General features: G+C 36.4%; 1 protein-coding gene across 5 annotated transcripts in view; it reads right to left on the bottom strand.

Moving 5' to 3' along the window:
• MEMO1 (mediator of cell motility 1) overlaps positions 1-25347 on the bottom strand; it is a 146280-nt gene that overhangs the window by 10704 nt on the left and 110229 nt on the right. For 2 of the 5 annotated variants that reach the window (XM_026454747.1, XM_026454748.1), the window contains exons 6-7: positions 13803-13945; positions 5187-5263 (exon numbers count right to left, since the gene is read on the bottom strand). In XM_026454747.1, coding sequence (XP_026310532.1) covers positions 5187-5263; positions 13803-13945 — 220 coding nt within the window. Of the gene's footprint in view, positions 1-5186; positions 5264-8586; positions 8887-13802; positions 13946-25347 lie in introns of all 5 variants that reach the window. The other 3 variants (XM_023217308.3, XM_031934152.1, XR_004228478.1) reach the window with 2 other exon arrangements.

The following is a 25347-nucleotide window of genomic DNA, read 5'->3' on the forward strand; positions in this document are numbered from 1 at the left end:
ACGTGGTTCTGGCAGGAGTTACTCTTACATTTTTGGTGCAAAAAGCATTACTTTTTAATAAAATTTAGTACAAACTTGCTAAAGACCATGTCCAAGAAGACTTTATTTACTTTGAAAATTTTTAGTACTGAAGTATCTTTCAAAATTATTTTCCGTATGGTTACTTAACCAAAAAAAAGGTAATTTTAATGACAGGGGAAAATTTACATGCATAACATTAATAATTTATATTTCACATATATACAGCCATTCCACAGATTCTTTCCTAAAGGAATAAAATACAAGACAAGAAAGGTTAAACTGGGGAGAAATGAGAATCATACAGGTGATATAATCTTAAGTCAAATCTCTCTAAGACCTCAAATTAGGAATTAATGTTACTGGAAATTCTGAAGTAATTTCATAGTTCCCATCTTTAAAAACTCCTCCTTTGACTGTGTTTCCCTGGATCTCCTCATCTACCAAATCAGTTAACATTTAAACACTGCTCCTTTCTGTCATACTCAAAACTAGTAGAGAACAATTTTTCACATTTGGTTTTTGCCTCTTCATTCCAATTTACCTTCTAACCTGATTTCACTGAAACTGCTCTTGCAAGGTTCTTAATTCACCTCTGTGCAGCATTTGATAGTCTTCCTCCCCCTTTGCTAAATAAAGCTCATCCTCTCTGTGATATTGCTCGTTCTCAGTTCTCTCTAAGCAGAATTCTACTGACTCTTCTTTATCTCCTCTTCCACTTAATGCTGGTATGTCCATCTGATCTAACTCCCGCTTTGTTCCTACTCCTTATACTCTTTGTGGAGATTGACTCTGTGAACAATGGCATTAACATCCTTTCTTCCCATCCACTCCTCATAGATCAATAATTTCAAAATGTTTATCTCCATCCAGACCTACCTTCATGTTCTAAACCAGTACTGTCCAATAAAAATATAATGCAGGCCATATATGTAATTTTAAAATTTATTGTATCCATATTTAAAAAATAAACAGGTAAAATTTATTTTAAGATATTTTATTAAACACAATCTGGCAGTATCATTTTATAATATAATCAAGATAGATTATTTTTGAGATATTTTTGTTCCTTTTATACTACATGTTCAAAATCCAGTGTATATTTTACACTTACAGCATACCTCAAGTTGTATAACCACACTTCACATACTCAATAAATACATGTAATTGGTGGCTACAGTATCAAAAAGTGCAGTTATAAACAACACAAAAGCCATGTCTAAAACTGAACTCATCTTTTTCTTTAAATCTGTCCCTCTTATATTCCCTGTATTAGTGTGTACATCTATGTACACACAGAAGCCAGAAATCATCCCACATCCCACCACTCCCTTAACATGACACACCTAATTAATCCCTAAAGTCCTTTTCATTTTACCTCCTAAATGTCTCTCAGCTTTCTATATTGTAATAGCTGTTTCTAAGTATGTTCAACCACTGGACTCTAACTTCCATTAAGTCACGGACTATGTTTTCTCTTGTTTATGTCTTCAATACTGCACAGAGTACCAGACAAATAGCAGATACCCATTAACCATTTGCTTTGACAATCATTAATCATTTGCTATAGAGACAAAGCCAGAAAAAGGGGCAACTGAGAACTAAACCTCAGAATAAAAAGTCAAAGGAGAGTTAATCAACTGAAATGAAAACATCAAGAAGCCAAAAGAGAAGACAATACATTAAAATCCAAATAAAATTCTAAAGGTAAAAGTATTGGACAATAATTGGATTTAAAGTAGCAACTAAGGTAAGTTTACATATGATAAACACACTAAGTAACGAACTTTGCATTCATTACATTTGGCTTTAATAAAATAAACTACATGACATATTCTATTTATACATTCATATCCAGATTCCTTACTAAAATATTTGATATACTTTAGACCAAATAATTTTATACTAAAACATATGCATAAGGTTTAACACATTGGTAGAGTTGATTTGAACAAACTGAAGACTTACAAACTGATAGAATTTAAAGACAATTTAGAGATCATGTAGTTCAAGTCTATCTTCTTCCAGATAAGGAAATGAAAACTAGAGTATTAAAATAATCTGTCGGCCGGGCGCGGTGGCTCAAGCCTGTAATCCCAGCACTTTGGGAGGCCGAGACGGGCGGATCACGAGGTCAGGAGATGGAGACCATCCTGGCTAACACGGTGAAATCCCGTCTCTACTACAAAAATAAAAAAAAAACTAGCCGGGCGAGGTGGCGGGCGCCTGTAGTCCCAGCTACTCGGGAGGCTGAGGCAGGAGAATGGCGTGAACCCGGGAGGCGGAGCTTGTAGTGAGCCGAGATCGCGCCACTGCACTCCAGCCTGGGCGACAGAGCGAGACTCCGTCTCCAAAAAAAAAAAAAAAAAAAAAAAAAATCTGTCAACGGTCATAGAGAGCAAGTTAGAGTTGTTCTGCTATATTTAATACTGTTTATGAGTAAATCCCAAAATTATTTGTGTTATTTAAAAAATTAAAATAAGTATCATCAGCTTAGGCAACTTGGCGAAACCCCATCACTAAAAACTAAAACTAAAACTAAAAATAATTAGCCAGGTATGGTGGTACATGTCTACAGTCCCAGCTACTTGGCTGGCTGAAGTGGGAGGATTGTTTAAACCCAGCAGGTTGAGAGGCTGCAGTGAGCTGTGATTGCGCCACTGCACTCCAGCCTGGGTGACAGAGAGAAACTCTGTCTCAAAAAAGAAAGGAAAGGAAAGGAAAGAGGAAAGGAAAGAGGAAAGGAAAGAGGAAAGGAAAGAGGAAAGGAAAGGAAAGGAAAGGAAAGGAAAGGAAAGGAAAGGAAAGGAAAGGAGAAAAGAAAAGAAAAGAAAAGAAAAAAGAAAAGAGGAAAGAAAAGAAATTATGATTACTATAGCACATCAAGAAAAAAAGACAGTAGGATCAACATTTACTATACTCCTAAGCTAGGTAAGAATATAGTTATATTCTAAAATTCTGTGTTTAGAACAATAAATTGAAATTCCTTTTAAGAAAAATCCAAGCCAGGTGCAGTGGCTCATGACTGTAATCTCAGCACTTTGGGAGGCCAAGGAGGGTGGATCACTTGATCTCAGGAGTTCCAACCAGTCTGGGCAACATGGCAAAACCTCGTCTCTACAAAAAACTACAAAAAAAAATTTAGCTAGGTGTGGTGGTACGCATCTGTGCTCGACTGCCTGAGCCGGGGAGGTTGAGGCAGCAGTGAGCCATGATGGTGCTACTACACTCCAGCCTAGGTGACAGAGTTAGAGCTTGTCTTCAAAAACAAAAACAAAAAAGGACCAAAAAAAAAAAAAGGAAAAAAAGAAAAATCCAAATCCAAATGGCCCAAAAACAAGATAATACACTAAGAATTTGTAAAAAGAGCAAAACGACAAACGAAGAGAAAAAAAAAAACAAATTATTTGCATCTGTAAAAATAATTTTGTTTTCTTATGCTTTTTTTATAGCTCTTTTTAATAGATACCTAAAGGCTCCAGGTCATAAAGTTCAAATCTTAATACATGCCAAGTGCGGTAGCTCACACCTGTAATCTCAGCACTCTGGGAGGCAGGAGGGTTACTTGAAGCCACGGGTTCAAAACCAGCCTGGGCAATAAAACAAGACTTGTCTCTACAAAAAAAAAAAAACAAAAAGAAAAAGACAAAGAAAAAAGCTGGGTGCGATGTCACATGCCTGTAATCCCAGGACTTTTGAGAGGCTGAGGCTGGCAGATCACTTGTGCTCAGGAGTCTGAGACCAGCCTGGGCAACATGGTGAAACCCTATCTTTACAAAAAATACAAAAATCAGATGGGCTTTGGTGGTAGGCACCTGGTAGGCACCCCAGCTACTGGGGAGGTTGAGGTGGGAGAATCGCTTGAGACTGGGAGGTAGACGCTACAAAGAGCCAAATCACACCACTGCACGCCAGCCTGGGCCACAGAGTGAGACCTTGTCTCTAAATAAATAAATATTAGTTGGGTATGGTGGCATGTGCCTATAGTCCCAACTACTCAGGAGGCTATGGCAGGAGGATTGCTTAAGCCCAGAAATTCCAGGTTGCAGGGAGCTATGATGTGCCACTGCACTCCAGCCTCAGTAATGGAGTGAGTCCCTGTCTCTTAAAAAAAGGAAAATATAAATGTCTTCATATGCATGCTTAAGATCAACAGGAAATGCAAATCAAAACAAAAATGAAATTAGATAAATAATCTGATTTACAGGATATTTTACAGAAATATGTCAATGATGTGAATTTATTATGTTTAAAATATTAATTCCATTAAATTTTAGATCATTTTGAGAGCTTCTAAAAACCTGAAGAAAAAAAGTAGTTCCAAAATAAACATGCCTCTGTCAGGTCAAACTGCTGGTCCAAGGAAATAATAAAAATAAATTAACAAAACAAAATAAACATGCCTGAAATTTTAAAATTTAAAATAAAGTATATGTATAAATCCCTTCAGCATGGCAGACAAGATTTAAGTTAGCTACATTTTGTGTACATTGGAATTCCTGTATACTGTCATCATAAGGCTATGATATCTTTATTTCCAGAGGTAAAAGGGCAATAATTTTAAAAAATAAAGACTTTCAGTCAAACCTTTATAATTTTCAGGCTATTTACTTCAAGTTTACATATAGCTCCTCCAATAGAATACAGATTTTTAGTAGCTAATTCATAAAATCTTCATCATCACTTAAGAACAGTAATTTGGCCTGCTATCAAAACTAAAAATATACTAAGTTATTTAATAAATTTTAAGAAACAACAATGCTGTTCAGAAGGTGTCAAAAGAAGGAGTCAAAAGAAATATTTCAGGTAGTCATGAAACAAATAAGAGTCAAGGTATCCATCATCTGCTATGGTTACTACTGCTTAACAGTAAATGATGGTATTAGTATCCTATTGTCCCTAAAGCTAAAGTACTTCTCTAAAAAGCATTTTAAATCTGTATATATTATTCTTAAATATTCTCATTAATCAAACAAAATTATGATGATGGAAATTCCTACTAGAATAGGGATTATTCTTATAGTCAATATTTATATGACACATTGCATTTTGTACATTTAAAGATAGGGAAAAAAGTATATTATTTCAACATATTAAGTCTTGAATTACTAATCTGAAATTAAAGAAAAAGCCTTAGAGCATTAAAATCCCACACCTGAAAGACTTACCATTTTATCTAGATGTTCAATGGATCTATAAATCTCCCCCTGGGATTCATCATAGTAACTGTAACGGAACCTTTGACCTTGAAACAAATATCATGTACAAAATAAAATAGGGAAAAATTAGAAGCTAAAAAGAAAGCAAGCGCTTACCAAATAATTTCAGTTCTCATGAAAGGCAAAGCACAGCTTAAGCCTCTGAGAGAATCATTCCCAAGAGCCCTTGTACATAAAAATAAAAGGCATATTTGGGAAGGTAATAAAGAAATGATACCACAAATGTTTTATGATATTAAGAACTATTTCAAATTGTAGAAACCTTAAAATCACCAGAAATACAAGATTAAGGAAACAAAACAGCTTAAAAGTTAGAAGCATTGTTAAACATTTTATCAGTCTAAACCCAAAGAATATTACTGAAGAAAATTTGGTTTAAGAAAACTATCTTGGTATAACAAATCACTAAAAGCCTTAGCTTTTGCTGTACAAAGGTTTGATCTCTATTACAGGGGGAAAAAAAAATGTAGGTCACAAATACTGTAACTTATGTGATTTTTATGAAGAAAATTTTTTAAAAAATATCTCATTTTTGCACTACTTAGAAAAGGATCAAAACAAGTGCCTTATGCAATGTGAACAGAATACACAAAAGGGTAAATATAATATAAATATAATAAATATTCCTACCCTGACATAAAATGTCAGTAAGAGTAAAAGCATAGAACATTCAATGTTTTGGCTATGCTCCAAAGAACAGAGAGGGTAAAATGAAAGAGGCTTAAAGAGAAGACAGAAAACAAAAGTCTCAGAAGATAAATTGTTTCCTACTAGTTACATGAAAATCAAAAGTTAAAAATTTTCCTAACTAATTATGGAGTGTTACTCAACTGACTGCAACGTATTTCAGATACACCTAAATCTATCTTTCAGCAGTGCCTTTTTTCTAAGAAGTCATTACTTTTGTATTTCCTTAATGTTAAAGATTGACCAAAATGCATTTCTAAACGAGTTAAGAGTATACAAATCATGTACACACATCATGTGTCTTGTGCTTCATGTTTAGAGTAATATTGATATATCCAGTTACCACCCTCACACCTGAAGACATGGAACTCTTTAGCTGGATAATTAAGATTTTTAAGTTTTCTGTTCATCTTACTAAAAAAATTACGTAAATGATGGGCAGTGTAAAATTAGAAAACCCTCTTTGATGTCCTTTTTGAAAAACTACACATCACAGAACTGAAACACTTCATTCATTTGTTGATACTGATCACCTTTGATGGTCATCTTTCTAAAATATGTCATATTTCCTTAATGTTCACATTTTAACTTTTCATATACAGTAATATAATTACTCAATGTAGCAGTCCTTATTCTCTCCCAAGAGCCATTATTCAATCAATATTGCATCTTACAACTTAACTGATGATATCCTAGAATTGGGCAATAGGGTCTGAAATAATATCTGCTTCCTGAATAAAACAATAAAGATTACTGCATGTTACCTTAGCTATGAGATCAACTATAGTCTTTGAACTAAAAAAAAATTCTTAAAACAATGATAATTTATCATTCAATGCCTCTATACTGATAATTCATTAAACATTTCTTTCAAAATTTAGAGTTAGGTATAGCTTTATTTTTCTGTAAAGAATGTATATATTAATACTTCATGCATAACTAACAATGAGAATTACCTAATAACTATATAATTGACACTATTTTTTCTTTTTTTTTTTTTTTTAAAGACGGAGTCTCACCCTCTTCCCCAGGCTGGAATGCAGTGGCGTAACCTCGGCTCACTGCAACCTCTGCCTCCCGGGTTCAAGTGATTCTTCTGCCTCAACCTCCCAAGTAGCTGGGACTATAGGCATGTGCCACCACATCCAGCTAATTTTTTTATCTTTAGTAAAGACGGGGTTTCACCATGTTGGCCAGGCTGGTCTCAAACTCCTGACCTCAAGTGATCCACCTGCCTTGGCCTCCCAAAGTGCTGGGATTACAGGCGTGAGCCACCACACCCAGCCTGACACTATTTTTCTCATTGCCAGGTGGCTGTGAGAAGGCTGCTCAATGCCAAATCTAAAGTGCAGTTATAAGAACTTATCGATTCAATTCATTTGATACTAAATTTTTACTTCTATTTCAAAGTTATTTTGACAAAGCTGTCCAAAATCTTTCTGAAGCAAATGAACACCTTAGACAAGAATATTCTGACTCACTCTCACTATAGTAAGAACAATATTCTTGGAGGAAATCAAGGTAGTATACACCTCAATTCTTTGAACCTTAACTGCTTTAGATTTACACTAATACATTCTCTCTTCCCTGCTTCTGGAAATAGCTGTCAGTTTTGGCTACTATCAGTAAGCCTTCTGACTGGGACATAATCTACTGCTACTTCCAGGTGCAGAGAAAAAAATGCATATACTTCAGGATAGTCATTTGTTACTCAAAAGTCTTTTCTGCTTAATTCCAAGTAAAGAGTTGCTGTTCCAAATGGCTGAAGTTGGTCAAACCAGACTTAATAGTAAGTGAAAAGTCTATACTTTAAATTGCTATCTTGTTCATATAGGCCATTTTCTATGTAACTTTCACTTAAAAACTGCTTCTGAAGGAAAAAAAGAGGAAATGTTTGAAATACTTTAAAATACTGGATCAGCATGGGATTTAATGAGAATGCAAAAATGCACAGAGAACCAATAGGAGTAAATGCTATCTACTTTTTGTTACTCTTTAGTAGCTACCTCATATTTAATAACTGAAAAACTGACTATAAATATTTGAAGGACTCTAAAGAATGTTTCGATTAAGTAGCTAAATCCACACTACATATGGCTACTACACTGAATAAATATTTTAGTTGTAACAGCTCAAATTGTCTCATGGTAATTTTTTAAAAATTATACAAATATTTAAAAATCACTTGAACAATGAATGTATTCTGGTCAATATACAAACAGAAGGCATCTAATTTGAAGTAAATGGTTGCCATCATCATAGCCTATATGTATGTGTATATTTATGTATGTGTGCATACACACACACAACTTTAGTCAATCACCACTCAGAAACTGAGTTTAAAATACCATTTTTTGGTTTCTATTATTTTAAAAGTGTCTCAAAATTTTATTTAATAATAAAATGATAGCACAAGCACAATAAATGATCATAAATATACCTTTAACTAAAAATGTATTATTGACTTATAATAAATCATAATTATATGTATCTCATGAGCAAATTTATTTTATTTTTATAAGTTTTTGTGTTTCTGACATTCAGTAAAGGTTACGAATCTAAACTGTAAACAAATACAATTGCCCATGTACCTGGAGAACTGGACTTTTGTACTTTGTAAGTATGAATAAAGCGTATCACATAGTAAGAGAAAATTACTTACCTGAAACTTATCCTTTCAGAAGGTACACTGGGAAAATGGATTCTTTGAGCCCCTGTTTCAACTCCAAGTATGAGCATTCTAGCTTTAAGAGCCATTGACACTGCCCCTAGGGACAGCACAAGCTTTGGAACTCCCCTAGTGAGTATGTCAGTAGTTTCTTCAGGTGCCTTCCCTCAGTTCTTTTCAAATTCAAAAGATGAGAGGAAAAATAACCCAAGAAAAAAATCCTGTAAAGCAGAAACCTTACTCTTTGAGGGAAGGAGGGTAGCTCATTTGTGAATCCATTCCAGAGCACGCTTTCTGAGAAAAAGAAATACAGGTAAGTAATTTTCCCATCTCCAAAGGTGACTGGTGATTAATGAGTGGATTCACAGAGTGTGGAGAATAAGCTCCAGGGATGTCTGTTTAACACACAACAATCAACTAATGAGGACAAACATAACAATGAATGGTACAAGAACCAATGCTACTTTTTAAGTACCTTAAAACAAAAGGTAAAAGAATATTAAATACCTCAACATTAAGCTATGCACTGAACTGCAAAAATAAATAATGACCTTGGAAAGTTGATCTATAAAACCCCCAAAAGATCAGTCAATAAGATAGATTTTCAGATATATATCCAATAAAAATTACACTGTCATACATTTACTTAATCACATTTTTTAATATGTTAAACCACTTTCAAATATTTGAGTTAAACCTCACAACAACCTTGTGAGATCAATTACTAGGCCATTCGATACTAAGGATCCAACCTGGGGACATTCAAAATTGAAATCACTACCAAAGAAAAAATGTATTTCATAAAAGAAATATTCTCTAAATAGCATCAAATAAGGTAATCACTTTTAAAAGCTAAATACTATCATGTTTTCATTCTGAAGTCCTAGTTATAATGTATAAGTATTAGCCTTATCTCAAATCTGCAAAAAGTCAAAAACTAAATCTGTAAAATCTGTATGTACAAATATTTGAGAAGACAAATATGATGGCTTGCTTAAGGTATATTTTAAGAATTAGCTAACTTACACTCAAACCAATTTAACTATTTAGAAAATAGCAATAGCCTTATACCCAAGAGACTAACAGAAAGGAAGAGTATGCATGAATAATCATGTTAATATGCAATAAAGAAGAAATCTGAATGTAATAAATTTCATAAATATTTAGGGGAATGCCACTTTTAATAAGTGGTACGTATTTATAAAAAGCTAATAATGTAAACCAAAACAAATATAAATTTATGCATAAAAATTCAAAATTGCTGAAAAGACTATAGTAAACTCATATTTAAAAAAGAATATAATGTCGTAAACATTCACCAAGTAAACTTATCTAAACTGATTTGCAAAACCACCATAAAAGGTAAATCAAATAAAGCATGAGTCCACTTTTACTTTTTCTTTTTTGTTAGAGATGAGGTCTTACTTGTTCTCCAGGCTGGATTCAAGTAATCCTCCTGCCTCAGCCTCCCACATAGCTGGGACTATAGGCACAAACTACCATACCCGATTTATGACTCCACTTTTGAAAAATCAATTTTTGCTAATCCAATTTCATTTAGAAACTTCTTAGAAGTGAAAATTATGTTAATGAAAGCTGCCAACAATCTAAATTTAGAAATATAAATTTCAGGAAGGTCATGGAAACACAAATATCAATCATATATATGAAGAAGGCCAAAACTGAAACTTGAGAAGACAGAATGAAAATTCTACTAACTGAAAAATTAAAATAGGTCCAGACAAAATTCTCTCATACGGAGCCATCCTATAGGATATAGAACTTGATAAGCACAAAAAGTATTAGAACAATTTATTTAACCACGGTAAAGCACAGACTAGTGGCAAATGTCTTTTCACTTTATCTACTTCCTGCTAGTAACAGAAAGGATGAAATGAGGTGAAACTATTTTAAGTGTTGCCTGAGCAATATAATCTGGCATTTCTATATGTACAAGACTGGTGATGTGATAAAAGGCAGCAACTGAAATGCAGGGTTTCTTTTTGGGGAACTCAAATGAGGGGACTGAAAGAAGGGGGATAATGGAATCTAGGTTCCTGTCTCTCCCTTGACTTACCTCAACCAGAATTAAAACTTGAGAGTGCTTCAGTATGTCTACCTTTATCTCTCTAATGCCTCTTTTCAAGTCTAAATAAAAGCTACAAGGCATCTAAAAGACGAACATCTTTAAAGTAAAATACATTTAAGAAAATAGATCATTTTTATAAAGAACACTGGCTAACAAATAAGGTCAACAAGAAAAAGCTTTCCAATTTACACATAATAATCTGAAATGTCTCTATCACCAAGGTTTTCACTTTACTTTCTGCAACAGGTAGGCACACTATAAAGAGAACCACTGACTAAAAATGAACAATGTGGTCACTGCCAGTAATCTAATAATCAAAACAAAGAAACTTCCACTGTGTGTAGCTGAGTAATTTTTCAAGTGTAATACAACAAATTTTTTTTCCAAAAAAATTCAGGTATTTATAGAGTGTGTTAAGAGGAAACTCAATGAACCATTTAAGACCTCTGCATGCATGAGGAACTGAATCCCTCCTATGAAATTACTTAGAAGTCAGTGTTATGATTGTTTCTATATAATAAAAATCAACCTGTATAGTACCTCTTTAAAAAGAAAGAAAAACCATTAAGTTTATCTTCATGAGAAAAAGCTGAATTTTTGAGATGATAATATGGCAGGCTTACTAATTTAGGAAAGATATCCGTCGCCACTACAGTATGAATGTGAGAAACATGAAACTTAATTCTTAAGATAGCTTAACCCATAACTGGTCAGTAATTCATATTACTTCCGTAGGCATGCAAAAGAGGAAAATGTATCTTACTTTACAAGAATTACTGTAGTAGTGAAAAGACTATCAATTTTGGAATATTATCTATGTTACACCTTTCACTTATCTCCAGAACCCCAACATATTTCTCAGTAAGAAGTAGCACAGTGCTTTCCATAAACACAAAGAAAACATTTAATGAGTATTATTAATGATGGTGATACTAAAAAATGAACTCTTGAAAAGTTCTATTACTTAAACACCAAACATAAACATAAAAAATGTTTTAGTCTCTAGATAATTCTTACAACTATTATTTATGAGTCTTTAAATTTTTTTTGAGCTCTTTTTTGTAACTATCACCTGGAAAGCCTATCTTACAATTTAGATACCAAAATCTCCAAGAAATCAGGAGACAAAACAGCCTCAATAATTTTCTAAGAATCTAGGTAGAAGGTAAAACAAATTTATTTTTCTCTCTCAGCCACTGTAGTTACATATAGCAGTGGACTAGGCTTTGCTTACTTTAGAATTCTTTATTAATGAGGTAAAAAGGATGATTCCACAGAAAAGAGCAATACGGAAATGTTTACTGACATTGTACATGAATTTATGTTATGATTGCACAGGTTGCCAACTTAGAGAGAAAGCCCAGGTTCTGAAAAATAATATCAAGGGAACTAATTATTTAAATCAAGTGATTAATAAGAGCCTTAAAAATGAAGGAGGGGTGGGACACTTGCTTCAAGAATTTTAATTTTCAAAACATAAAGCCATGCTTTGTTACCAACACAAATTCACAATATTAAGGAAAATATCCTGTTTTGCAGTAATGATATTTAAGTTTTCAAGGTCACTTATTAAATTCCAAAATTCCACAGAAAGGAACTCCTTTTAAGCATCTACCAAGCCTTCAGATCTAAGCAGCATACTTATATCCATAAAATGTAACTTCTGCCAAAGGTAGCAAACCAGCTAACCAATAAAATCAGTAAATAAAGAATCTTGAATATTAAAAACCGATTTAAAAAAAGATGAAGACCCCTGAGAGCTTCTCTAGGGGGCTGGAAAGGAAGCACAACTACCTGCATATCCTAAAAATCTGGGTTTCCAACCTCAGCACTGCTGACATTTTGGGCCTGGTAATTCTCTCATGTGGGAGCCATCCTGTGCCATTGTAGGATGTTTATTTAGCAGCTACCCTGGACTCTACTCATTAGATATCAATAGTATTGCCACCTCCAAACCATATCCCAGTTGCGGTGATCAAACCTGTCTTTAGGAATTTTCAAATGCCCCTCACAGTAAAATCACTCCCAGTTGAGGATAAGTACTTTATGCAAAAAAAAAATCTGTACCATTATGAAAGATAGTTCTCTTGAACTGAGATCTCAATTTTGAAAAGGCCATTCGGAGATAGAAGCAAGAGAAAGACACCAGCCCAACCAGGCCAGATAAATGTTGAATTAATTCTGGCAATCAATGGGTAAGACATATAAAATGCCATGGCTCCCTATGTTTCACTGAGGATGTTCTCCTGGCTATTCTAGCATTGTATCTTAAAAATTATGGTCTTTCATTTTAGGTTTCCTTATGATCAAAGAAATAACTGATAAATGAACAGATACTGGCATCTTAAACCAATAAATTAATAGGTCAAAGAGATGTCCTAAAAGGAACAAAACTTAGAAATATTCTGGGACAGTAATGGATAAAGGAAAGCAAACTGCATCCAAAGATTGTAAAAGCAACGTTTACTGAAAGAGGAATCCACAAACAGCTCACTTCTCTTATGATGTATTCATTGTGAAGGATTCTTACTCTTACAATAATTAAAAAATCACTCAAGAGTCCTTACCCTCATAAAGCATTACCAATGAAGAGCACAGTGCTAATAGCCAATATGTTATAATCTCTGGAGGACAGCTTTAAACTGATGGCAATTGTGGGCAAAAACTAAGCACCAAAAGGGGGGGGGGGGGGAAAGAAAGACTAATTACAAAAAAGGAAATGTGGAAAAGGACTGGCACAGCACACAGTGCTCTTCTATATCCTAAAGAACACTGGATTTATCCACCAAAACTAACTTCAAAGAATCTACCATACACACCTACTTGGAAATGAGGTTAAAAGATCTTAACTCCCACTACATAAGTATCTAAGCAAGGATGCCTTCACAGTGTGAATCCAATTATACCAGTCGCCTTTGGAAATGTACCCATAATCCACTATTGTAATCTGATCCTTTTTAAAGGATCAAAAGATTTTTTGTTCACTTTTAAACATTGCTGCCAGAAGTAAAACTTTCCAAGGAAAGTGATAAAAAATTGAAAATCAGAGCTTAGAATGAAAAGATACCTTTAACCAGAAGTATATAACATCTACCATGATATGTTAAAATCTAGAACTTACCCCAGTGGCAGAAATCAGAAGAAACCACAAAGAGATTACTAGGATCCGCTAGATATTTACTGAAGAGTTTTCCGAATTCCTGTTCTTTTGACTCACTCAGAGCTCCAACCAGTACAGGAATAATGGTAAACTCATCCTTATGGCTTAAAGAAAACAGAAAAAAAAAAAAAAAGTCATTTAAGATGCTTAAGAATGAAAGTAGTTCTCCAAATGTGTTGGCATTTGAAAGTGGAATATGTATTAATAGTGGTAAGGACAACATACATAATATTATCGTTGAATTCTTAAAATCCATAAATTAAATGTTTAAAGGGTACGAGGGTACGATTAAAAATATGAGTCACACAGAATACTAAAAATATCCATTTAAACTACAGAAATATATTACTTCTTTAGGTAAACAAAGCTATTTTACTACCAGGTATAATAACATCTCGAAAAATAAAAACAAGCCCATCAGAACAGCACCAACTCTTTTCACGTACTCATCAAGGCTACAGTCATCTGCCAAATCTTTCTGTGATTATAAAAGAACATTAAACTCTTCCTCGGCTATTTTAATCTATCCTATTATAAAAACCATCATTTCTGGCACTTGCTCTATAAACCTGCCAAGTGAGACCTACAAAACTTAATCTTGGCTCCCGTAAGATTTATCAACTGCATTTTTACACTTATCCTAATGATCAGATACAAGACAGTCGGAAGATACGACTCAAATTTCATTGGCATCTAGGGTAGACAAAGAATTAAAGGAAGTAAGTATTAATTTCTAGCAGCAGAAAAAGACACCACAGCCACCCACAATGTTTATGGCATATCCACAAGTCCCTTTTTCACTCTACAGATCGACAGATTTATGGAAAAGAAACAAAGTAAATTAATAAAGAATAACTATGATGAGCTATAGAAACAGATGTTCATTCAAAACCTTTTTTAAAAATGTTATTGTCATGAAATTTTACTTATATATATTCAATATTATTTATATTCTAAATGATCCCAGATTCGGTATTTTAGAAGCCTGAATCATGTTTGTCTGATTTGTTGTTAACAGGACGTTTTTTAAAAAATCACCATTATAATAAATGCTTTTTAATGTGATAATCTGGCACTTAACTGATGTAGGACAAACAAAATTCATCAAAGTTTTTAAAAATACTAAGTTTAAATAATCCCCAAATAACTGTTAGCCCAGCTGCATAAAGCTAAAGCACCTCCCCCGTAAGGCCCCCTTACCCTGTCAATTGCGAAATAAACAGATCATACAGATCTCCAGTCCCTCTGCAATGCAGGGGCTTCTTGGGCAGAATCTGCATCTATGGAGTAAGAGAAAAAAAGGAAGCTGGCAGAGGAAGCTGCCACAGGATCTCTTTCTCTAACTGTTACCAATTTGCTAAATAACTGCCTGACTGAATCGGGCTCTTCAATTAGTTAAGACTAATTGTCAATTGAAAGAAAAGAATTAATTATTCTAACCTCAACTACTACCTACATAAAAAAATACATTAAGATCATCAACGTGTCTGTGAGTAATTATGATATGATTGGAAAGTAGTTATACAAAGTATAACGAACAAGGCGAAACCAGAAGAAATGGGTTCAAGTGCTGTCCCCACCACATACAAATGTTCAGAGCATAGATAAGTTCCCGAATTGTAAATATATTTCCGTATCTGTAAAATATGGAATCATAATTGCAATACTTACTTCATAAAATTGTTATGAAGTGAAGAACACTATAGGAAAGGTACTTCGTCACAATAGTTGGCTCACTCTGAATAAACAACACATCTACTCTCCACGAGAGCCATTAATCCCTTCAATTAACCTCAGTTTGAGCCTGCAAATCTATCTATAAGGAGGTATAAAACTCTGTTCTCTGTAGAAACCTAGGACTTGAATCGGGGCTCATTCATCCACCCCTCTGTCATCCGTCTTTTTAAATAATTACTTGTTCTCTATCTCTAACAGACAAATAAGCATGAATTAGAGAAAAGAGCATTTAGCTTTGAAAAGTAATACTACTAGGATTTAAAATCCAAGTTCTGAAGTTGAACTTCCAGTGAAAGAATACAAAATCTCACCCCCAAAGAGCAATTATAAAACTGGATAAAAGCGTCAAAAGCAACCATCTTTGTGCTATGGAAATCAACCAAAGGCAAAACAACACCACCACCAAAAAAAAAAAAATTAGAAGAGCATGTTAATGAAAAACTACAGAACTTCCTGGTAACTATGGTGGAAATCTGGCATCTTACCAGGAGCTACCTCCATCCCCTACCCTAGCTCCACTGAAGTATAAGTTCCATCAAGGAACCCACACATTCATCACAAAAAGGGGATGACTTTGACTTGGAGCAGAGAGTAGAAAACCCACACTCAGCAGGAAACAGAAAAGCCTGCAGATTGCTTAGTCCAAGATTGCTGTTGTTGGGGTGAGCCAGAAACCTGAGGACTAGCTAGAAACTTAACAGAAAGACACTGGAAATGGCAAAGCCATAGAGAGACTTGACAAATTTTCCACATATCCTAAAGAGAGAGCCTATGCCCTCCACACAACACTGGCTGACTAGGAGGCTGCACACATGTACACGGCAGTCCCATAAGGTCCTAAGCTCCACACAAAATGCAGTCTAACTGAGAGACTGGCAGCATATGCATGGGGGAAGCTGGAAACCTGAGAGACCTAGCTCTCCACACATGCCTGGCTAACAGAAAATTTGGGTACATGCACAGGGTCTTAGGTCTAAGACAACATAATAAAAAGTAAAAGAAACAAACGTGAAAACAGATTATACTTAGTTGATTTTTTCTTTTAATCATAAATGGGGTCTCACTATGTTGCCCAGGCTGGCTTCAAACTCAGCCCAAGTGATCCTCCCTTCACAGCCTCCATACAATCTCCCAGAAGAAGGTGAAAGCCTTTCTGGTTCAAGGTGTTTAGGTATAGCCTTCAACCAATAATTAGCTAAGCACTAAATTCAGGAATTGCAGGTGGGAACCCTACAAAGCCAAGCTTAAAATTACAAATTAAAAAGTTTTAAAAGCTGGGGAGACACATAAGTAACCACACATAGTGGGAGACACAGATTCTGCAGTTGAAGTACATGAAAGTTACTAAATAAATAAATAAATACAACCTGCAAGGGAAAAAAATGAATAAAAACCGAATCCAAAGTTACTATAACATACTACACAAAATGTCCAGTTCCAAAAAAAATTATAAGTTATGGAAAGAAACAGCCAACTATGACCCATATTCGGGGGGGGGAAATAAGCAGCCAGCAGAAGTTGTATCCGAGTAAGAGCAGATATTGGATTTAGCAGACAAAAACTTCAAAAGAGTTATTATAAATATTATTCAAAGAATTACAGGAAGCCATGCTCAAAGTTATGATGATATAACTAAAATAGGGAATATCAACAAAGAAATAAATGCAAACTATTAAAAAGAACGAAGTGGAAATTTTAGAGTTGAATAGTAACTGAAATGAGAAATTCAAATGAGTTCACTAGATGGTCTGAAGAGCAGACTTGATATTAAATAGGAAACAGCCTGTGAAATCACAAAAAAATTAACCAATCAGAACACAGAAAAGAAACAGAGCATTGGAGATTTGTAAACAACATCAAGCATACCAGCATGTATATAATCGGAGCTCCAGAAAGGGAACAGTAAAAATATTAGAAGAAGTAACTGCTGAAAACGTTCCAAATTTCATGAAAAAACATTAACCTACAGATCTAAGGAATTCAACAAATCCAAAGTATGATAAGCACAAAGAGATCCTCACCCAGATACATCATAATCAAACAGCTGAAAAACAAGACACAAGAAGAAAATCTTGAAAGCAGCCAGAAGCAAGTAACTTCTAACATATAGGAGAGTTTTTTAATAAACGGTACTAGGACAACTGCATATCCATACACCAAAATAAAAATAATAATAATGAACTTGTCTCTTTGCCTCACATCATACGGAAAAATTAATTAAAACTGGATCCTAGAACTATAAGAGCTAAAACTGTAATACTTCTAGAACAGGGGTCAGCAAACATTTTTTGAAAGGGGCCATTAAGTATTTCAAGTTTTCTGGGCGACACAGTACAGAAACTGCGCAAAACTTCAGGTAGAGAGAAAGCAGGCATAGACAATATGGAAATACAGAAGTATGGCTATGTTTAAATAAAACTTTATTTACAAAAGTAGGCTGTGGGCCAGATGGGGTTCACAGGCTGTAATTTGCTGACTCTTGTTCAAGAAGAAAACAAACGAGAAAATTTCCATGGCCTTGGACGAGGCAAAGTTTTCTTAAATTTGATACCAGAAACAGAATCTATACAAGAAAAAAAGTTGATAACTGAATTTAACAAAATGAAAAACTTCTGCTCTTCATTAAGAAAATGAAAAGTCAAGTCATACAATAGGAGAAAATATTTGCACATCATGTATCTCATAAAGAATTTGTCTCCATAAATTCTCTTATAACTAAAAAAAAAAACGAATTACCAAAATAAAAATTGGGTAAAAATGTATGAATATGCAGATGACATGACAGTATATTTAGAAAACCCCATTGTCTCAGCCCAAAATCTCCTTAAGCTGATAAGCAACTTCAGCAAAGTCTCAGGATACAAAATCAATGTGCAAAAATCACAAGCATTCCTATACACCAGTAACAGACAGAGAGCCAAATCACGAATGAACTCCCATTCACAATAGCTTCAAAGAGAATAAAATACCTAGGAATCCAACTTATAAGGGATGTAAAGGACCTCCTTCAAGAAGAACTACAAACCACTGCTCAGTGAAATAAAAGAGGACACAAACAAATGGAAGAACATACCATGCTCATGGATAGGAAGAATCAATATCATGAAAATGGCCATACTGCCCAAGGTAATTTATAGATTGAATGCCATCCCCATTAAGCTACCGATGACTTTCTTCACAGAATTGGAAAAAACTGCTTTAAAGTACATATGGAACCAAAAAAGAGCCCGCATTGCCAAGACAATCCTAAGCCAAAAGAACAAAGCTGGAGGCATCACGCTACCTGACTTCGAACTACACAAGGCTACAGAAACCAAAACAGCATGGTACTGGTACCAAAACAGAGATATAGACCAATGGAACAGAACAGATCCCTCAGAAATAATACCACACATCTACAGCCATCTGATCTTTGACAAACCTGACAAAAACAAGAAATGGGGAAAGGATTCCCTATTTAATAAATGGTGCTGGGAAAATTGGCTAGTCATAAATAGAAAGCTGAAACTGGATCCCTTCCTTACTCCTTATACGAAAATTAATTCAAAATGGATTAGAGACTTAAATGTTAGACCGAACACCATAAAAACCCTAGAAGAGGTAGGGGGGCGGAGCAAGATGGCCGAATAGGAACAGCTTCAGTCTCCATCTCCCAGCGCGAGCGACACAGAAGACCGGTGATTTCTGCATTTTCAACTGAGATACTGGGGTCATCTCACTCGGGAGTGCCGGACAATCGGTGCTGGTCAGCTGCTGCATCCCGACCAGCGAGAGCTGAAGCAGGGCGAGGCATGGTCTCACCTGGGAAGCACGAGGGGGAAGGGAGTCCCTTTTCCTAGCCAGGGGAACTGAGACACACAACACCTGGAAAATCGGGTAACTCCCACCCCAATACTGCGCTGTAACACCGGCACACCGGAGATTATATCCCACACCTGGCCGGGAGGGTCCCACGCCCACGGAGCCTCTCTCCTTGCTAACACAGCAGTCTGCGGCAATCTAACCGCAAGGCAGCAGCGAGGCTGGGGGAGGGGCGCCCGCCATCGCTGAGGCTTAAGTAGGTAAATAAAGCCGCTGGGAAGCTCGAACTGGGTGGAGCTCACAGCAGCTCAAGGAAACCTGCCTGTCTCTGTAGACTGCACCTCTGGGGACAGGGCTCAGCTAAAGGAGCAGAAGCCTGTGAAACGCGAACGACTCTGTCTGACAGCTTTGAAGAGAGCAGTGGATCTCCCAACACGGAGGTTGAGATCTGAGAAGGGGCAGTCTGCCTGCTCAAGTGGGTCACTGACCCCTGAGTAGCCTAACTGGGAGACATCCCCCACTAGGGGCAGTCTGACACCCCACACCTCACAGGGTGGAGTACACCCCTGAGAGGAAGCTTCCAAAGCAAGAATCAGACAGGTGCACTCGCTGTTCAGCAATATTCTATCTTCTGCAACCTCTGCTGCTGATACCCAGGCAAACAGGGTCTGGAGTGGACCTCAAGCAATCTCCAACAGACCTATAGCTGAGGGTCCTGACTGTCAGAAGGAAAACTATCAAACAGGAAGGACACCTATATCAAAACCCCATCAGTACGTCACCATCATCAAAGACCAGCGACAGATAAAACCACAAAGATGGGGAAAAAGCAGGGCAGAAAAGCTGGAAATTCAAAAAATAAGAGCGCATCTCCTCCTGCAAAGGAGCACAGCCCATCGCCAGCAACGGATCAAAGCTGGTCAGAGAATGATTTTGATGAGATGAGAGAAGAAGGCTTCAGTCCATCAAACCTCTCAGAGCTAAAGGAGGAATTACGTACCCAGCGCAAAGAAACTAAAAATCTTGAAAAAAAAGTGGAAGAATTGACAGCTAGACTAATTAATGCAGAGAAGGTCATAAACGAAATGACAGAGATGAAAACCATGTCACGAGAAATACGTGACAAATGCACAAGCTTCAGTAACCGACTCGATCAACTGGAAGAAAGAGTATCAGCGATTGAGGATCAAATGAATGAAATGAAGCGAGAAGAGAAACCAAAAGAAAAAAGAAGAAAAAGAAATGAACAAAGCCTGCAAGAAGTATGGGATTATGTAAAAAGACCAAATCTACGTCTGATTGGGGTGCCTGAAAGTGAGGGGGAAAATGGCACCAAATTGGAAAACACTCTACAGGATATCATCCAGGAGAACTTCCCCAACCTAGCAGGGCAGGCCAACATTCAAATTCAGGAAATACAGAGAACGCCACAAAGATACTCCTCCAGAAGAGCAACTCCAAGACACATAATTGCCAGATTCACCAAAGTTGAAATGAAGGAAAAAATCTTAAGGGCAGCCAGAGAGAAAGGTCGGGTTACCCACAAAGGGAAGCCCATCAGACTGACAGCAGATCTCTCGGCAGAAACTCTACAAGCCAGAAGAGAGTGGGGGCCAATATTCAACATTCTTAAAGAAAAGAATTTTAAACCCAGAATTTCATATCCAGCCAAACTAAGTTTCATAAGTGAAGGAGAAATAAAATTCTTTACAGATAAGCAAATGCTTAGAGATTTTGTCACCACCAGGCCTGCCTTACAAGAGACCCTGAAGGAAGCCCTAAACATGGAAAGGAACAAGCGGTACCAGCCATTGCAAAAACATGCCAAAATGTAAAGACCATCGAGGCTAGGAAGAAACTGCATCAACTAATGAGCAAAATAACCAGTTAATATCATAATGGCAGGATCAAGATCACACATAACAATATTAACCTTAAATGTAAATGGACTAAATGCTCCAATTAAAAGACACAGACTGGCAAACTGGATAAAGAGTCAAGACCCATCAGTCTGCTGTCTTCAGGAGACCCATCTCACATGCAGAGACATACATAGGCTCAAAATAAAGGGATGGAGGAAGATCTACCAAGCAAATGGAGAACATAAAAAAGCAGGGGTTGCAATCCTAGTCTCTGATAAAACAGACTTTAAACCATCAAAGATCAAAAGAGACAAAGAAGGCCATTACATAATGGTAAAGGGATCAATCCAACAGGAAGAGCTAACTATCCTAAATATATATGCACCTAATACAGGAGCACCCAGATTCATAAAGCAAGTCCTTAGAGACTTACAAAGAGACTTAGACTCCCATACAATAATAATGGGAGACTTCAACACTCCACTGTCAACATCAGACAGATCAACGAGACAGAAAGTTAACAAGGATATCCAGGAATTGAACTCATCTCTGCACCAAGCGGACCTCATAGACATCTATAGAACTCTCCACCCCAAGTCAACAGAATATACATTCTTCTCAGCACCACATCACACTTATTCCAAAATTGACCACATAATTGGAAGTAAAGCACTCCTCAGCAAATGTAAAAGAACAGAAATTATCACAAACTGTCTCTCTGACCACAGTGCAATCAAACTAGAACTCAGGACTAAGAAACTCAATCAAAACCGCTCAACTACATGGAAACTGAACAATCTGCTCCTGAATGACTACTGGGTACATAACGAAATGAAAGCAGAAATAAAGATGTTCTTTGAATCCAATGAGAACAAAGATACAACATACCAGAATCTCTGGGACACATTTAAAGCAGTGTGTAGAGGGAAATTTATAGCACTAAGTGCCCACAAGAGAAAGCAGGAAAGATCTAAAATTGACACTCTAACATCACAATTAAAAGAACTAGAGAGGCAAGAGCAAACACATTCAAAAGCTAGCAGAAGGCAAGAAATAACTAAGATCAGAGCAGAACTGAAGGAGATAGAGACACAAAAAACGCTCCAAAAAAATCAATGAATCCAGGAGTTGGTTTTTTGAAAAGATCAACAAAATTGACCGACCGCTAGCAAGGCTAATAAAGAAGAAAAGAGAGAGGAATCAAATAGACGCAATAAAAAATGATAAAGGGGATATCACCACCGACCCCACAGAAATACAAACTACCATCAGAGAATACTATAAACATCTCTACGCAAATCAACTAGAAAATCTAGAAGAAATGGATAATTTCCTGGACACGTACACTCTTCCAAGACTAAACCAGGAAGAAGTTGAATCCCTGAATAGACCAATAGCAGCCTCTGAAATTGAGGCAACAATTAATAGCCTACCCACCAAAAAAAGCCCAGGACCAGATGGATTCACAGCTGAATTCTACCAGAGGTACAAGGAGGAGCTGGTACCATTCCTTCTGAAACTATTCCAATCAATAGAAAAAGAGGGAATCCTCCCTAACTCATTTTATGAGGCCAGCATCATCCTGATACCAAAGCCTGGCAGAGACACAACAAAAAAAGAGAATTTTAGACCACTATCCCTGATGAACATCGATGCAAAAATCCTCAATAAAATACTGGCAAACCGGATTCAGCAGCACATCAAAAAGCTTATCCACCATGATCAAGTGGGCTTCATCCCTGGGATGCAAGGCTGGTTCAACATTCGCAAATCAATCAACGTAATCCAGCATATCAACAGAACCAAAGACAAGAACCACATGATTATCTCAATAGATGCAGAAAAGGCTTTTGACAAAATTCAACAGCCCTTCATGCTAAAAACGCTCAACAAATTCGGTATTGATGGAACGTACCTCAAAATAATAAGAGCTATTTATGACAAACCCACAGCTAATATCATACTGAATGGGCAAAAACTGGAAAAATTCCCTTTGAAAACTGGCACAAGACAGGGATGCCCTCTCTCACCACTCCTATTCAACATAGTGTTGGAAGTTCTGGCTAGGGCAATCAGGCAAGAGAAAGAAATCAAGGGTATTCAGTTAGGAAAAGAAGAAGTCAAATTGTCCCTGTTTGCAGATGACATGATTGTGTATTTAGAAAACCCCATCGTCTCAGCCCAAAATCTTCTTAAGCTGATAAGCAACTTCAGCAAAGTCTCAGGATACAAAATTAATGTGCAAAAATCGCAAGCATTCTTATACACCAGTAACAGACAAGCAGAGAGCCAAATCAGGAATGAACTTCCATTCACAATTGCTTCAAAGAGAATAAAATACCTAGGAATCCAACTTACAAGGGATGTAAAGGACCTCTTCAAGGAGAACTACAAACCACTGCTCAGTGAAATCAAAGAGGACACAAACAAATGGAAGAACATACCATGCTCATGGATAGGAAGAATCAATATCGTGAAAATGGCTATACTGCCCAAGGTTATTTATAGATTCAATGCCATCCCCATCAAGCTACCAATGAGTTTCTTCACCGAATTGGAAAAAACTGCTTTAAAGTTCATATGGAACCAAAAAAGAGCCCGCATTGCCAAGACAATCCTAAGTCAAAAGGACAAAGCCGGAGGCGTCACGCTACCTGACTTCAAACTATATTACAAGGCTACAGTAACCAAAACAGCATGGTACTGGTACCAAAACAGAGATATAGACCAATGGAACAGAACGGAGCCTTCAGAAATAATGCCACACATCTACAACCATCTGATCTTTGACAAACCTCACAAAAACAAGAAATGGGGAAAGGATTCCCTATTTAATAAATGGTGCTGGGAAAATTGGCTAGCCATAAGTAGAAAGCTGAAACTGGATCCTTTCCTTACTCCTTATACGAAGATTAATTCAAGATGGATTAGAGACTTAAATGTTAGACCTAATACCATAAAAACCCTAGAAGAAAATCTAGGTAGTACCATTCAGGACATAGGCATGGGCAAGGACTTCATGTCTAAAACACCAAAAGCAACGGCAGCAAAAGCCAAAATTGACAAATGGGATCTCATTAAACTAAAGAGCTTCTGCACAGCAAAAGAAACTACCATCAGAGTGAACAGGCAACCTACAGAATGGGAGAAAATTTTTGCAATCTACTCATCTGACAAAGGGCTAATTTCCAGAATCTACAAAGAACTCAAACAAATATACAAGAAAAAACAAACAACCCCATCCAAAAGTGGGGAAAGGATATGAACAGACATTTCTCAAAAGAAGACATTCATACAGCCAACAGACACATGAAAAAATGCTCATCATCACTGGCCATCAGAGAAATGCAAATCAAAACCACAATGAGATACCATCTCACACCAGTTAGAATGGCAATCATTAAAAAATCAGGAAACAATAGGTGTTGGAGAGGATGTGGAGAAATAGGAACACTTTTACACTGTTGGTGGGATTGTAAACTAGTTCAACCATTATGGAAAACAGTATGGCAATTCCTCAAGGATCTAGAACTAGATGTACCATATGACCCAGCCATCCCACTACTGGGTATATACCCAAAGGATTATAAACTATGCTACTACAAAGACACATGCACACGTATGTTTATTGCGGCACTATTCACAATAGCAAAGACTTGGAATCAACCCAAATGTCCATCAGTGACAGACTGGATTAAGAAAATGTGGCACATATACACCATGGAATACTATGCAGCCATAAAAAAAGGATGAGTTTGCGTCCTTTGTAGGGACATGGATGCAGCTGGAAACCATCATTCTTAGCAAACTATCACAAGAAGAGAAAACCAAACACCGCATGTTCTCACTCATAGGTGGGAACTGAACAATGAGCTCACTTGGACTCGGGAAGGGGAACATCACACACTGGGGCCTATCATGGGGAGGGGGGAGGGGGGAGGGATTGCATTGGGGAGTTATACCTGATATAAATGATGAATTGATGGGTGCTGACGAGTTGATGGGTGCAGCACACCAACATGGCACATGTATACATATGTAACCTGCACGTTATGCACATGTACCCTAGAACTTAAAGTATAATTAAAAAAAAAAAAAAAAAAAAA

The sequence above is a fragment of the Piliocolobus tephrosceles genome, chromosome 15, assembly GCF_002776525.5.
Source record: "Piliocolobus tephrosceles isolate RC106 chromosome 15, ASM277652v3, whole genome shotgun sequence".
Lineage (NCBI taxonomy): Eukaryota > Metazoa > Chordata > Mammalia > Primates > Cercopithecidae > Piliocolobus > Piliocolobus tephrosceles.